This window comes from Bombina bombina, chromosome 3, assembly GCF_027579735.1.
Source record: "Bombina bombina isolate aBomBom1 chromosome 3, aBomBom1.pri, whole genome shotgun sequence".
NCBI classification, from domain to species: Eukaryota; Metazoa; Chordata; class Amphibia; order Anura; family Bombinatoridae; genus Bombina; species Bombina bombina.
In genome coordinates this window covers 999,363,858-999,380,829 of record NC_069501.1, presented here as the reverse complement: position 1 = coordinate 999,380,829, position 16,972 = coordinate 999,363,858, and the positions used below count along the sequence as shown (strand labels likewise).

The window sequence follows — 16,972 nt, the reverse complement described above, 5'->3', positions numbered from 1 at the left end:
GTCAGAAAAAAGCCTAACACCTGCGATCGCGGAATGAAAAGGTCCGTAATGCAGCCCTATTGATGTCTATGGGGAAAATAAAAGTTACGTTTAAACCTAACACCCTAACATAAACCCCGAGTCTAAACACCCCTAATCTGCTGCCCCCAACATCGCCGACACCTACATAATGTTATTAACCCCTAATCTGCTGCCCCCGGCATCGCCGACACCTACCTACAGTAATTAACCCCTAATCTGCCACTCCCGATATCGCCACCACTATATTAAAGTTATTAACCCCTATTCCACCGCACCCCAACAACGCCACCACTATATTAAAGTTGTTAACCCCTATTCCGCCGGTCCCTGACATCGCCACCACTAAAAAAAGGTATTAACCCCTAAACCTCTGGCCTCCCACATCACTATCACTAAATAAACCTATTAACCCCTAAACTGCCAGCCCCCCACATCACAACAATCTAAATTAAACTATATTAACCCCTAAACCTAACCCTAACATAACCCTAACCGTAAACCTAACCCTAACACCCCCTAACTTTAACATAATTAAAATAGAGCTAAACTAAAGTTACAATTATTAACTTAATAATACCTATTTAAAACTAAATACATACTAATAGTTATATTGTAGCTAGATAACGGCTAGATTACGAATCTTGCGTTATGAGTAAAAAAGCAGCATTAACGTTCATAACGCTGCTTTTTTACTACCGCTGCTATTACGAGTCTTGCAGATTTAGGGGCACCGCACACTTTTTTGACCTTACCGCAAATCAACTTACGCAATTTGCGTATAGTCTATTTTCAATGGGACTTCCATTGCGCCGGTATTACAAGCTTGTCCTGGGAGGCCAAAAAGTGAGTGGTACAGCCTATACCGTCAAGATTCGTAACGCATTCTAAAGTCAGTAGTTATGAGTTTTACACTACAACGCTGTAGCATAAAACACATAACTAAAGTGCTAAAAAGTACACTAACACCCATAAACTACCTATTAACCCCTAAACAGAGGCCCTCCCGCATCGCAAGCTCTAAAATAAAGTTATGTGTGGGTGTGGATACCTAGCATATCCTATATTAGTAGATTCGAATGAAGAAATCTAAGGAGCGCCTTGGAATAGGCTAAGGATATGTATTTACAAAGATATTTATTCTTAACTAAAACTAACAGACGTATATCATTATAGAAAATCTACAGGCAATAAAATCATGGATCCATGTTCTTAACAATATAAAACACTTAAAAACATATAATCACACAAAAAAATGAAATAAAATAGAATGTATGATTGGTATAGGATTGATGTTACACTAATCCTATCAGTGCGTATCACAGAGTAAAGATCCTAATGGTATCAGATTGTTCCTTATTCCAGTGTGTAAGGGTAGATGACCCTTACTGGTGATAGATCCTAAAAATGATCCTCCTCAAATGGTGTATAAGGAAAAACAAAAATAGAAAGTGTATTAGTATTCTAGTGAAAAAATGAAAAATGAAAAAGTAAAAAACTCCAAATGTAAAATATATATATATGTGACTTGGGAGGAAAAAAGTGTTTGCAAACTCGTGAAAAAAATATTTTGTGAAAATCAAAATCCAAAAAGTGAAAAAATAGATAATATAATATTAATGTAAAAATGTAAAAAATTAAAGAGAATTGAAGATATTGTGTTATAAAAGTACTGTTAAGTGCTGTATTTCTTCGTGGTGATAGGTTTCCAAGTATTTAAAGGTTGTGTAGGAAATAATTTTCGTGATGATGATCCAATTATTGTATCCAAAGTCTAAAATTCTTTAATAAAAATCCTGTAAATAAAAAACATGTAAATAAAAATCCTGTAAATAAAAATCTGTAAATAAAAAAAATTTTATTTACAGGATTTTTATTAAAGAATTTTAGACTTTGGATACAATAATTGGATCATCATCACAAATATTATTTCCTACACAACCTTTAAATACAACCGTCTGTCAATAAAATTATTAACCCCTAATCTGCCGCTCCGGACATCGCCGCCACTATAATAAACATATTAACCCCTAAACCGCCGCACTTCCGCATCACAAACACTAGTTAAATATTATTAACCCCTAATCTCCCGCCACTAACATCACCACCACCTACTTTAATTTATTAACCCCTAATCTGCCGCCCCCAACGTCGCTGCCACTATACTAAATTTATTAACCCCTAAACCTAAATCTAACCCTAACACCCCCTAACTTAAATATAATTAAAATAAATCTAAAGAAAACCTACAATTAATAAATAAATAATTCCAATTTAAAACTAAATACTTACCTGTAAAATAAACCCTAAGCTAGCTACAATATAACAAATAGTTATATTGTAGCTAGCTTAGGGTTTATTTTTATTTTACAGGCAAGTTTGTATTTATTTTAACTAGGTAGAATAGTTACTAAATTGTTATTAACTATTTAATAACTACCTAGCTAAAATAAATACAAATTGACCTGTAAAATAAAACCTAACCTGCCTTACACTAACACCTAACCTAACCCTACAATTAAATAAATTCCCTAAATTAAATACAATTAACTCAATTCAATACAATTAGCTAAATTACAAAAACAAAAAAACACAAAATTACAGAAAATAAAAAACAAATTACAAGATCTTTAAACTAATTACACCTAATCTAATAGCCCTATCAAAATAAAAAAAGCCCACCCAAAATAAAAAAAAACCCTAGCCTAAACTACCAATAGCCCTTAAAAGAGCCTTTTGCGGGGCATTGCCTCAAAGAAATCAGCTCTTTTACCTGTAAAAAAAAAATACAAACAACCACCCCAAAGGTAAAACCCCCCACCAACACAACCAACTCCCCAAATAAAACCATAACTAAAAAAACCTAAGCTCCCCATTGCCCTGAAAAGGGCATTTGGATGAGCATTGCCCTTAAAAGGGCATTTAGCTCTATTGCAGCCCAAACCCCTAATCTAAAAATAAAACCCACCCAATACACCCTTAAAAAATCCTAACACTAACCCCCGAAGATCCACTTACAGTTTTGAAGATCGGACATCCATCCTCAACGAAGCCGGGAGAAGTCTTCATCCAAGCGGCAAGAAGTCCTCAACGAAGCCGGGAGAAGTCTTCATCCAAGCCGGCAGAAGTGGTCCTCCAGACGGGCAGAAGTCTTCACCCAGACGGCATCTTCTATCTTCATCCTTCCGACGTGGAGCGGCTCCATCTTCAAGACATCCGGCGCGGAGCATCCTCTTCAATCGACGGCTTCTTCCACAATGAAGGTTCCTTTAAATGACGTCATCCAAGATGGCGTCCCTTAGATTCCGATTGGCTGATAAAATACTATCAGCCAATCGGAATTAAGGTTGAAAAAATCCTATTGGCTGATGCAATCAGCCAATATGATTGAACTTCAATCCTATTGGCTGATCCAATCAGCCAATAGGATTGAGCTCGCATTCTAGTGGCTGTTCCAATCAATAGGATTTTTTCAACCTTAATTCCGATTGGCTGATAGTATTCTATCAGCCAATCGGAATTTAAGGGACGCCATCTTGGATGACGTCATTTAAAGGAACCTTCATTGTAGAAGAAGCCGTAAATTGAGGAGGATGCTCCACGCCGGATGTCTTGAAGATGGAGCCGCTCCACGTCGGAAGGATGAAGATAGAAGATGCCGTCTGGGTGAAGACTTCTGCCCGTCTGGAGGACCACTTCTGCCGGCTTGGATGAAGACTTCTCCCGGCTTCGTTGAGGACTTCTTGCCACTTGGATGAAGACTTCTCCCGGCTTCATTGAGGATGGATGTCCGATCTTCAAAACTGTAAGTGGATCTTCAGGGGTTAGTGTTAGGATTTTTTAAGGGTGTATTGGGTGGGTTTTATTTTTAGATTAGGGGTTTTGGCTGCAATAGGGATAAATACCCTTTTAAGGGCAATGCCCATCCAAATGCCCTTTTCAGGGCAATGGGGAGCTTAGGTTTTTTTAGTTAGGGTTTTATTTGGGGGTTGGTTGTGTGGGTGGTGGGTTTTACTGTTGGGGTGGTTGTTTGTAAAAAATTTTACAGGTAAAAGAGCTGATTTATTTGGGGCAATGCCCCACAAAAGGCCCTTTTAAGGGCTATTGGTAGTTTAGTTTAGGCTAGGGTTTTTTATTTTGGGTGGGCTTTTTTTATTTTGATAGGGCTATTAGATTAGGTGTAATTAGTTTAAATATCTTGTAATTTGTTTTTTATTTTCTGTAATTTAGTGGGGGGGTTTGTTGTAATTTAGCTATTTGTATTGAATTTAGTTAATTGTATTTAATTTAGAGAATGTATTTATTTGTAGGGTTAGGTGTTAGTGTAAGACAGGTTAGGTTTTATTTCACAGGTCAATTTGTATTTATTTTAATAACTATTTAGTAACTATTCTACCTAGTTAAAATAAATACAAACTTGCCTGTAAAATAAAAATAAACTCTAAGCTAGATACAATGTAACTATTAGTTATATTGTAGCTAGTTTAGGGTTTATTTTACAGGTAAGTATTTAGTTTTAAATATGAATTATTTAGTTATTAATAGTAAGTTTTATTTAGATTTATTTTAATTATATTTAAGTTAGGGGGGTTAGGGTTAGACTTAGGGTTAGGGGTTAATACTTTAGTATAGTGGCGGCGACGTTGGGGGCGGCAGATTAGGGGTTAATAAATGTAGGCAGGTGGCAGCGATGGTAGGGGTGGCAGATTAGGGGTTAATAATATTTAACTAGTGTTTGCGATGCGGGAGTGCGGCGGTTTAGAGGATAATATGTTTATTATAGTGGCGGCGATGTCCGGAGCGGCAGATTAGGGGTTAATAAGTATAATGTAGGTGTCGGCGATGTCGGTGGTGGCAGATTAGGGGTTAATAAGTGTAAGATTAGGGGTGGTTAGACTCAGGGTTCATGTTAGGGTTGTTAGGTGTAAACGTAAATTTAGTTTCCCCATAGTAATCAATGGGGCTGCGCTACTGAGCTTTACGCTGCTTTATTGCAGGTGTTAGACTTTTTTTCAGCCAGCTCTCCCCATTGATGTCTATGGGGAAATCGTGCACGAGCACGTACAACCAGCTCACCGCTGACTTAAGCAGCGCTGGTATTGGAGTGCGGTATGGAGCAGAATTTTGCTCTACGCTCACTTCTAGCCTTTTAACACCGGGTTTGTAAAAACCTGTAATACCAGTGCTGTAGGAAAGTGAGCGGTGACAATAACGTGCAAGTTAGCACCGCACCCCTCATAACGTAAAACTCGTAATCTAGCCGTTAGTTTTTATTTTTATTTCACAGGTAAGTTTGTATTTATTTTAACTAGGTAGACTAGTTAGTAAATAGTTATTAACTATTTACTAACTACCTAGTTAAAATAAATACAAACGTACCTGTGAAATAAAACCTAAGCTGCCTTACACTAAAACCTAACAATACAAAAAATAAAAAACACTAACATTACAAAAAAATAAAAACCCTACCATTACAAAAAATAACAAGCGAAATTATACAAAACAATAAAAATTATTCCTATTCTAATACCCTTTTTAAAAAAAAAACACCCCAAAATAAAAAAAAACCTAATCTATAATAAACTACCAAGGGCCCTTAAAAGGGCCTTTTGTAGGACATTGCCCTAAAGTTAACAGCTCTTTTGCTACAAAACAAAACAAACACCCCCTAAAAGTATACAAGCCCCCACCCCACAAGCCCACAAAATAAAGTAAAACCTAATCTACCCATTGCCCTGAAAGGGCATTTGTATGGGCATCGCCCTTAAAAGGGCATTTAGCTCTTTTGCTGCCCAAGCCCTAATCTAAAAATAAAAACCCATCCCAAAATGAAAAAAATATATTACACAAAATAACAAATTATCAAAAATAATAAAAATTATTCCTATTCTAATACCGATTTAAAAAAAAAAACACCCCAAAATAAAAAACCTAATCTAGAATAAACTACCAATAGCCCTTAAAAGGGCCTTTTGTAGAGCATTGCCCTAAGTTAAACAGCTCTTTTACCTGAATTTTTTTTTACAAAGACCCACTAACATTACAAAACCCCCACCCCCCAAACCCACAAAATAAAAAAAAACTATCTAAAAAATCTAATGTACCCATTGTCCTGAAAAGGGCATTTGTATGGGCATTGCCCTTAAAAGGGCATTTAGCTCCTTTGCTGCCCAAACCCTAATCTAAAATAAAAACCCACCCAAAAAAAACCTTAAAAAACTGTAAGTGGATCTGCGGGGGTTAGTGTTAGGTTTTTTTTAAGTCTTCTATCTTCATCCCGGTGGCGCGGAGCGGATCCATCCAGAAGACATCCAGCACGGATCATCCTCTTCATGCAGTCTCCACCGTACACTTAATCTTCAATTCAAGGGAGCCATTTCAAAATGGCATCCCTTGCATTCCTATTGGCTGAAAATTTTGAATCAGCCAATAGGAATTAGAGCTGCTAAAATCCTATTGGTTGTTCAAATCAGCCAATAGGATTTAAACAGCTCTCACTCTGTTGGAGGAGGGAGGCAAGAGATAATACTCTTTAAGTCCTGCAGTTAATTGCCTACTCTAAATCAAACGCGATACCACTTGATCTTTTGTCAACAGACAACAAAAAGGCATTTGCCAGAGTAAAGTGGCAGTTCCTTAAGAACAAAATGGAGAGAATAAAATTCAGGGACAGGTTCATAAAAACTGTTTTTGCATTATACTCAATGCCCAATGCAAAAATCAAGGTAAATAACATCCTCTCAGATGCCTTTACTATCTCTAATGGGACTAGACAAGGTTGTCCACTATCACCCCTGTTATATGCAATTTCTATTGAAGGCTTAGCAAGCAACATCAGAGCCAATCAGTCAATTAAAGGGATACAATTAGGGGCAAAAGAACACAAATTAGCAATGTACGCAGATGACCTTCTATTCACACTAACAGACGTAGAAACATCCATCGAAGCTTGAATTTGCCAGATATAGGGAGGTCTCCCACTTTCTTCTCAACCACACTAAATCAGAGCTTTTGGGTATCACACTATCATCCTCCACAAAAACTTGGCTTAAAGACCATAGCCCCTTTGTGCTAAACCCCAAGTTTCTGAAATACCTGGGTATTAATATTTCCGCCTCCATACAAGATATATTTGAAGCCAATTATGCATCTCTCAGTAAGGAAATTGCTAGGGACCTCTCAACCTGGAAACCTAAAACAATTTCCTGGTTGGGGAGAATCAATGTAATTAAAATGAAAGTCCTCCCAAAGATAATGTACCTATTTCAAACCATACCAATCCCCCTTCCCTATACGTTCCTCCCCTCACTACAAAAACTGATTGAAGAATACATTTGGAAGGGAATAAAACCAAGAGTAGGTAGAAAAACATTATACCTTCCTAGAGAGGAAGGCAGACTAGGACTTCCCAATTTTCACTTTTATAGAGGAGCCATTCTACTCCAAAGAGTGGTCGAATTGTGTCATAGCAGTGACCAAAAAGATTGGATACACTTAGACGCAAGCATCTTATAAACTAGTAATCTCGCCTCTCTTCCATGGATAGATAAAAGATACAGACCTCCTGACGTTGCACATTTTCCACTATTGGAGGAACTACTTTCTGAATGGGATAAAACTGTCTGAACAGACTCACATATCTCTACTATTTATTCCCCTTTGTCCCCTGTATATGGAAATCCAGAACTCCCACTACAAGCCAAACCAATTCCCGGCCAGACTACATTTACTAACAACCACATAGGCCATTTCACTACAATCCAATCCGTACTCAGGCACTTGACTTCTATAACATATAAACTTCTTCTTCTGCCCAAGGATAATACGCTCCTGACTGATACCAGACAATGGCATAAGGAATTGGGTATTGAATACACAACCTTGGAGTGGCAACGGATGTCCAGGGCCACCAAAGCCATCTCGGTCTCAGTACATACACAGGAATCCCACTGCAAATTACTGAGCCGGTGGTACCTCACACTGTCTCTACTTAAAATGATATACCCTAACACCTTGGGCAGGTGCTGGAGGGGATGTGGAGAGATGGGTTCCATGTTACATATTTGGTGAGACTGCCCCTTGCTAGAAAATTTTTGGGCCTCAATGTGGGAGGAGATGGAAAAAATCCTGGAAATGGACATTCCAAAAACACCTGACTTTTTGACCTCCCATTAAAAATTCAAAATCCGATTAAAAAACACTTTTAATGCTAATGCTGGCAGCCGTGAAAAGCCTGATTTCAACCCGTTGGAAGACGGTGCAAATCCCCACGACTGTTGATTGGACACAAAATGTACTGAAACTCTTACAACTGGAAAAATACCATTATATTCAAATAGCTAAAACAGAAACCTATAAAATGCTGCTCTAGTTGTGGAATGGGGGCGACTTAGACAACAGACATGACCCGACAGACTAAAAGGTATAACCTAAAAGATGGGTGGACAGCTAAAACAGGCTAGTGTACAGTTGGGCCTGTTGTGCGAAGTAGCCACCCACCACTACTGGACTTCCTCACCCCCCCTTTTTTTTTTTGCTCTCTCTCTTCTTCCCCCTCCTCTTTCTTAACCCTCTCCCTCTTTGATTTTGTCTCGATGAAAAGCCTTTCCCTAATACTAGTGTGTGTGTTTACGATAATCAGTATAAAGCAATCCTTATTAACTACATATAACAAGCTATTGTTAACCAAGGTTATTTATTATTTGTTATTCATGAAAATCTGTTTACATAACCTCACTTGAGTTACTGTTAATTCCTATTTCACTGTTGCATTACCTGTTGTATTAGGAATATAACCAGGGCCGGACTGGGAAATCAGACCGGCCCTGGAAATTTGTATAGACCGGCCCCGCCCTGCCCCTCTCCAGCCCAGTCAACTATGCCCGGAAACCCCGTCAGTCTGTGTGCACTGTGCAGTGCTGCAGCCCCCTCCATGTGTGTAGAGGGGTAGCTGGAGCAGAACATACAGGTGATATTATTATTATTATTATTATTAACCATATTAGTTCCTAACACATAATGAGTGCATGATAGTACATGTGAGAGGGAAAAGGCCACTTCACGTTCACAGGCAGATGGGGAAGGGGGCATGTATAAAGCAAACAGTGCAGGGATAAGTAATAATGCACAACTTTCCTGTCTGGTCCCAGAGTTCCCCAACCAGCAGAACCTTACCTGCTCCGGTCCCCGTCCCTGTGCTGCTGGTTCAGTGCCTCCCGGAAACGTCTCTCTGCGCTATACCTGTCCAACCATGCTGCATGCTGTCACCGGCTGCCCGCGTACTCGTTGTTTGCAGTCCCACAGGAGACAACACTGTGACTTCAGGCATAGTGAGTCAAGTCTGTGTGCAGTAGGGAATACTTTATCATAAAGTATTTACCAATGATAAACCAACATTATCACGCAAAGGGCTGCATACATAGTCCCTGAGTCCTCCAAAGAATTGCAAAACTCTTTTAATTAGTATACTTGTTCACAAGCAAATGTTTCTATCCATAGGGAAGCAGAGCTATCTGAGAGGATTGGTGCAGGCTTCTGGTTTAGGAGCGGGCTCATTTGCATGCTCCCTTATCATTGGTCAGAACGCAAGTCATTACAGAGTTATCGCTCTACACACTTCTGCAGCTGCCCCATCCCAGCCTCTGCCGGCACACCAGGATTTTTCCCGGTTTCCTGGCGGCCCAATTCGGCCCTCAATATAACAGGAAAAAATAAGAAAATCTGAAAATGTAGAGCTATATATTGCGGAAATATATTATTACTGTACATTTGTACTGGACTATAACTGTTCTAGTGCTACATGCATCTGGACTTTCCTTGCACTAAAGACTCAGACCTACCCAGTTATCGGTCTTCAATTTATTCAACATTGTTTTTGTCATTACTGTATGGGTAAGCTTTGTAAACCCAAAACCGCATTTGAGATGTATGCAAGCTAACTCTTCAATTAAGCTCTTTGGAAAAAAAAATATTGTTGCAAATACTGCTGCCATATGGCTAAAGACACGTGCACACTCCTGAGCATACAAAGAATATCAAGAGAACTAAGCAACATTTACAATAGAAGTAAAGCTGAAAGATTTTTTTTATTATTATTATTACATGCTCCATCAAATGCATTTAGGTTTCATTTTGACTTTACTGTTCCTTTAATTATAATTTTTATTTTTTTTCAACAACCGGATGTGAATTAATTTCTTATCTCTACTATTACTGTTAAATATACACATTCATATACTTATATGATACATCCATATTCTTATAAGCTCACAGTCCACAGGTACTCAAAAGCAACTTATTATTTAAGCATTATTGTCCAACAAGAATATTCACACCTAAGTCTCCTACACTGATATTGCTTATCAAGAGCTGGAACACTGATATTCAACCTTATAGAATATATGGTTAATGAGACTGTGGGGGTAAACACTATTTCACAATAAATATAACATTATTTATTTTATATTGCTGCGTTAACAGCAGAGTTGTGGGGGTACAGTCACTACAAGGCCCACAACTCTGTGGCTGTGACCCAGATAGATAGATAGATAGATAGATAGATAGATGGATGATAGATAATGTATGTCTGGGTGTGTGTAAAAACTTTCATGACTATTTTTTTAGGCGCGAGCTGAAATATTTCGGAGTGAAAGTTTCCATCATCAATCCAGATTTTTTTAAGACATCAATTCTGGATTCAGGTCGTCTTCTGGAAAACATAAAAAATGCTTGGAACAAAGCACCACAAGAGATTAAAGCTTCCTATGGTGAACAGTATTTCCAAAATTGTGAGTATAACTAAACATTGCTCTTATCAGACAAGAAAGTAAAATAGACAGAAAGAAATTGTGAGGAGGAGAGAATGTGGGGAGGAAACAAATAAGTGTAATGTGGGAAAAGTAAAGGAAAATAGTGATTTAAAAACTTGCATACTTTAATTTGTTGTACTGTGTGTTAAGTCTCTTTGCTGGGGGTTAAACACACAGTATTGCAGGGTCAAATTAGAGCATGTAATTTTTGTGACTATTATGGCCCTTTAAAGAGTATGAGAATTGTGTATTATTATTATTATTCTTTATTTATAAAGTGCCAACAGATTCTGCAGCCCATGGGTACAAGGATAGAAGTACAACGGAGAAACAATACAATAAAAGACAACATTTTACAGACAGATACAGGGGTAATTGAGGAAGTGCGTTCCAGAGGGTTGGTGCCGCACAAGAGAAGTCCTGTAGTCTAGCATGATAGGAGGTGATGGTAGAGGACGTAAGGAGCAGGTCATTGTTGGATCTTAGGGGGCGGGCTGGAGTATATTTGTAGGGAATGAAGGGAATGAAGGACAGATTTGAGTCAAGTGTGACTCCGAGGCAACGGACTTGGGGTGATGGGGAGATAGTGGTGCCACCAACAGTGATGGAAAAATTAGAAACTGTAGTAGAGTTAGAGGGGGTATTAGAAGTAGTTCGGTCTTTGCCATGTTTATTTTTAGATGGTGAGAGGCCATCCAGGAGGAAATGTGAGAATTGAAAGAAGGAGAGAGTGAAGGGGTGGAAAGGTAGATCTGGGTGTTATCAACATAGAGGTGGTAGTTGAAGCCATAGCTGTTGATAAGTTTACCCAGTGAAGAAGTGTAAATAGGGAAGAGTAGAGGACCCAGGACAGAGCCTTGAGGTACTCAAACAGACAGAGGCAATGGAGAGGAGGAGCCACCAGTAAAAGAGAAAGAGAAGGATCTATTAGAGAGATAAGAGTGAATCCAGGAGAGGGCAGTGTCACAGAGCCCAAGAGAACTGAGAGTCCGTAGGAGAAGGGGATGGTCAACAATGTCAAAGGCAGCAGAGAGGTCAAGTAAGATGAGTATGGAGTAGTAGCCTTTGTTTTTAGCAGAAAGGAGATTGTTAGTAACCTTGGTGGGGGCAGTCTCAGTTGAGTGTTGGGGACGGAAGCCAGATTGCAGGGGGTCGAGCAGTCAGTTGGAGGACAGGAAGTGGGTTAGGCGATTGAAAACTAGTTTTTCAAGGATTTTTTAAGCTAGCGGGAGCAGTGATATGGGGCGGTAGTTTGCAGGAGAGTTAGGATCAAGGGAGGGTTTTTTGAGGATGGGGGTGACCCTTGAATGTTTGAAGGAGGCAGGGAATGAGTCGGTAGAAAGGGATAGGTTGAATATTTGGGTAAGAGCTTGAGTGAGGGTGGGAGACAGAGAAGGTATTAGATGCGAAGGAATAGGGTTAAGTGGGCACTTTACTCTCAGTGGTTGGGAGGAGGATGCAAAGAGCGGCAGAGAGGGTGACTGGGAGTAAAGTTGGGAGATTGCAGGCTTGTGTTGGGATGTTTCTTCGGATGGTAAGTGTTTTATTGAAAAAGTAGTTAGCCAGGTATGGCAGCTACATGGGTAAAAGACTAAAATAGAGAAGAATGAGTTAAAAGGATAAATGAGATGTGTGAATAAGAAGAAAGGTGAACTACAGCAGCAAACAACGAAAAGAATGTTAAGGTTAAGCAGAAGACAAGTGAGCTAAATTAGACAAAGGACAGAATGTGAGGTAGGAAGCGGAGTCAATGGAGCTAGCCTGAGAAGAGAAGATGAGTGAGCTGGAAGTGTTGACAAATCATGGAGGTAGAAAAGCAAAAGGAGATTGGTAAGCAATATTTTTAGGTAGAAAATCAGAAGACAAGTAAAGTTGTTGTGCTACAGCAAATAATTGCTGATCTCTTATCTAATGGAAGCCTTTTTCTTTCTTATCAGATTGTAATCGTATTCATCACCTCACTTTATTGGGGAACACCAAACTTAAAATTGTGACAGATTGCATGGAGCATGCTCTGACTGCAGTGAACCCATGGACACGCTATTCTGCGGGCTGGCATGCCAAATTCTTCTATATGCCCCTCTCTTACCTTCCAGCATGGGTGGCTGACTACAAGCTTTGCTGGTCCCCAAATTAACAAAGTTGATAGCCAATCTCTTTAAAATAGAAGAACAAAATAAGTAGCACGTGCCATTCTAAACTGAGATCATAAATAATGCGATTGCATATGATTCCATATTCATAGTAAATATATAGGTCAATTATTTGTTATTCTCCTGTGATTGATATTATTTATTCATAATATGTGCAATGGATTTTGCCAAATTAATTTAAAAAAAAAAATTTGATTTTTTTCTAAATTAAAAAATCCTACCTAAGATGTTTTGTGATTTTCAAATTTACATGAAAACCTACTATGAGACACAAACCGACAAAATATAGTTCTTCTAGATTGAAACCATTATATTATTGATGTTTATCGCATTCTGCAGCATACTTTGATCTCACTATGGACCCAATGTTCAAAGGATTGTCATAATAATAGCGATGAGTTGTAAAGATACCCACATCACTCGAAAGGTGAAATGTTCTACAGGGATCAAATATTTGTTTGGATGTAGTCTCGCAAAGAGGCGTTTTAGTGCACTTAACTGTGGAATGTTGACTGCAGCATTGCCATGTGCAGTGATTTCTGTTCTTTGAGAACTTAATAATTAAGTTTTGTGCATTTTTAGCGGCTCAATATTTTCAATGCTGGTGAGAGACCACGATTTATTACTCCTGGGAATTACTCTTCCCTGTAGAAGAAAACAAGGAAAGTCCAGCACTCCTGCCAATGAGTGCAAGCTGAAGGGCACTGTACTCACCCCAGCAATATCAGAAAAATCCAAAACAGCGGCACTCCAAAGTTTTAAAAAGACTTTATTTCAACAGAGCAACAGACAAAAAAATCCACGACGTTTGGGTCAGCAGACCTTAATCATGTGGTTTACAGCATACATACAACTTGCTTCCTTTATACTCAACAACGGGAGGGGCTACTAGAAACACACAGATAACCTTCATCAAGTAATTTGTTGAATGCATATGTTCAATCAGGTAAACTGTTTCCCTGAAGATCAGGCTGTATATTTCAAAGAGTATACAGGTATATAGCTCATATTTATATTACACATTACACTCAAATTATTTACACAATAAAAATCATCACTAATAGTAAAGGTCAAAACTAGAGCTCTTTAAGTAAACATATGCATATGTATTATATATAGGAAAATTCTAATAAGATATTTCAAGCCATATTATACTTAGGAAAATCATTTTCCCTAAAGACATTTCTATTTGTGTTTTCCTAAAAAAAAAGGTTTTTAAACCTAAATGTCACCTTTATCAGAATTTATCAACCTAAGTTTCACCCTTATCAAAAATTCCAACTAATTTCTTGTAAATTCTATATATATTTAGGAAAAATCATTTTCCTTAAAGAAATTTCTATTTGTGTTTTCCTAAAAAAGTTTTTTTAAACCTAAACTTAACCTTTATCAGAATTTCTAAACCTAAGATTCACCCTTATCAAAAATTCCAATCAATTTCCTTGTTCATCCCGAAAGGGTTGAGACTTTGCAACTTATATATCCAGAATGCCTGCCTGGCTTTTAGGAGTCTTTATCTATCTCCCTCTCTCCTAGGTCTTTTAACATGGTCAATGATTTGGAACCTAAGTTGAGATATACTGTGTCCCAATTCAACAAAATTATTTGATACTGGTGCATTCTTATCACCAGTCCTAATATTTGACTTGTGCTCATTTTTACAGTCTCTAATCCTGAGAGTAGACTCACCCATATAGATTTTAGAGCAGGGGCATTTGATAAGATAAATTGCAAAGTCTATATTGCAGGTATAGTATCTCTTTATTTTAAAATGATTTCCCATTTGAGGATGAACAAAGCAATCTCCTTTCACCATATTGTTGCAATTGCAACAACCTAGGCATGGGAAACAACCCATTTTTGGAGCATGTATATAGGTTTGTTTTAAATCACTTGCAGGGCCAATATCTGCCCTCACTATATTATCCCTGATGTTTTTGGTTCTCTTGTAGGCTGACATAGGTACAATCTTAAATTCCTCTACTTGTGGATTCAAATCCTTAATAATGCTACAATGTTTTCGAATAATATTTGAAACCTTCTGACTCAGGGAATTATACTCTGTCACAAATACCATATGTTTAGGTTTATCTTTCTTGGCATTCTTGTCTACTTTTAATAAATATTCTCTAGGAATGTCCAACACTTCCTTGATTTGTTTGTTAATAAGGGGCTTCGGGTAACCTCTCTCCAAAAATAAATTACCATCATCAATGCGTTTATCGGCCAATGCTTTATTTGTTACAATCTTTTTAACTCTCAGAAGTTGACTCTTAGGGAGACTCTTCACTAATGGGCGCGAATGGGCATTTTCATATCTAAGGAGATTATTTCTGTCACTCTCTTTCCTAAAAAGATCTGTCTCCAATGTTCTACCTTTCTTAATAACTATGGTGTCTAGGAAATCTATCTTCTCTTCACTATAGATTAACTTAAACTTAATAAATATGGTACTCAAATTTAAATCCCCCACAAAATCAGAAAGGGAGTCAATGTCGCCTGTTGCTCTGTTGAAATAGTCTTTTTTATACTTTAGAGTGCTGCTGTTTTGGATTTTTCTGAAATTACTCTTCCCTGCCACTAGGAGTAGGAAAAGAATCCCAAACCCCAAGAACTCTATAAAACCCCTCCCACCTTTCTATTCTATTCTATCTATTGTGTACTTGTAAAGCGCAAACTAATCACCCGTGAGGGTCTCATGGCGCTATGGGAGGGGGGGAGAGGGGGGCTAAGGGAAGACGATTCAGTCAAAGAGCCAGGTCTTGAGGTCCTTCCTGAAGTTTGTAAGGGAGGTGGATTGTCTGAGGTGCAGCGGGAGGGAGTTCCATGACCTTGCTGCCATATAGGAGAAGGATTTTCCTCCAGCTGTTTTTTTCTTGATGCGGGGAATCACTGCGAGTCAGTGACGTGCAGTCATAGGAGGCAGGGGAGGCAGCGCCTCCCCTGTCCTATGTGGGTATTACACTTTTTTTTTAAAATGTTAGAAAAAAAAATCTTAAGTTTATTAAAATATTTTTTTTTTAAATATGTACCCCAAGGTAGCCCCCCCAACACCCCACCACCCAAATACCCACTCCACAACACTGCCATATTTGAGCGATGTTGATGATTATTGATAGCACATTGTGATCCATATTGCGCAATGGAGAGGCTGTGAGCCGTTCAGCTCCCCCTCCATTGCGCAATATAGATGGCTTACTACATTTTTGTATGAGCCGGAGCCAGCGCCACCAAGTGGTGCTTACGGCTCTTCACAGCCCATTCTGCTCACAAAGGAGGCTACTCTCTATGTCGCCGCTGGATCCAATCAGCGGTCAGTGCCAGATTCTGGACAGGAAGAGAGCCGACAGCCTGAGCCATGTGACATCACGTGTGAGCCTGCTGCCGGTGAGAAGTGGAGACTGACTGAGAGTTAAGAAAAGTCAGACAGGAAAAGTTTGCCAGATACCGGTAAGTGCAAAATTACAAATTTATTGCAAACACCCTCAGATTTCAGTAAAGGGGGGAGCTGTTTAATATGGCCCGTGCCGTGTTAGTTGCACTTCAGTGCACTGAACGGTGGTGTGGGTGGGTGAGGGGAGTGGGGAGGACTGAAATTGTTTGCTCCGTTTCTGTCCCCATGCTGTGTGTGGGGTGGTAAATCACACTGCAATACTTTAGTCTATAAAAGTGTCAGTACAGTGTTCTACTTCTACTGGTTTTTAGCTCTTTAGTTTTCCAATTCCAAATGTCATTTTCATGCCTCCTTTTTTTTCTCAGCCTGAGAAAAAAAAAGGAGACATAAAAATTACGTTTAGAATAATTGGAAAACAAAAGTGCTAAAGACCAGTAGAGCTAGTACACTGCACTGACACTTTTATATACTGTTGCTCCTTTCTCTGATAACTCCTTCCTCCCTGTTTTTTTTCCCTTTGAGGTTAATTTTCTATCCACGGATTCTCTCAGCTTCAGACAGGGATTAAAGGCACATTGTAAATCTGTCTTCTTAAACAG

At 38.7% G+C, this 16,972-nt stretch overlaps 1 protein-coding gene across 2 annotated transcripts in view; it reads left to right on the top strand.

The window, feature by feature from the left end:
• Positions 1-13,097, top strand: part of LOC128654295 (retinol dehydrogenase 16) — a 75,190-nt gene extending 62,093 nt beyond the window's left edge. For both annotated transcript variants that reach the window (XM_053708151.1, XM_053708152.1), the window contains exons 4-5: positions 10,642-10,805; positions 12,764-13,097. In XM_053708151.1, the coding sequence (XP_053564126.1) occupies positions 10,642-10,805; positions 12,764-12,963 (364 nt within the window). In that variant the 3' untranslated portion in view covers positions 12,964-13,097. The remainder of the gene's footprint in view (positions 1-10,641; positions 10,806-12,763) is intronic.
• Positions 13,098-16,972: the final 3,875 nt, after the last annotated feature.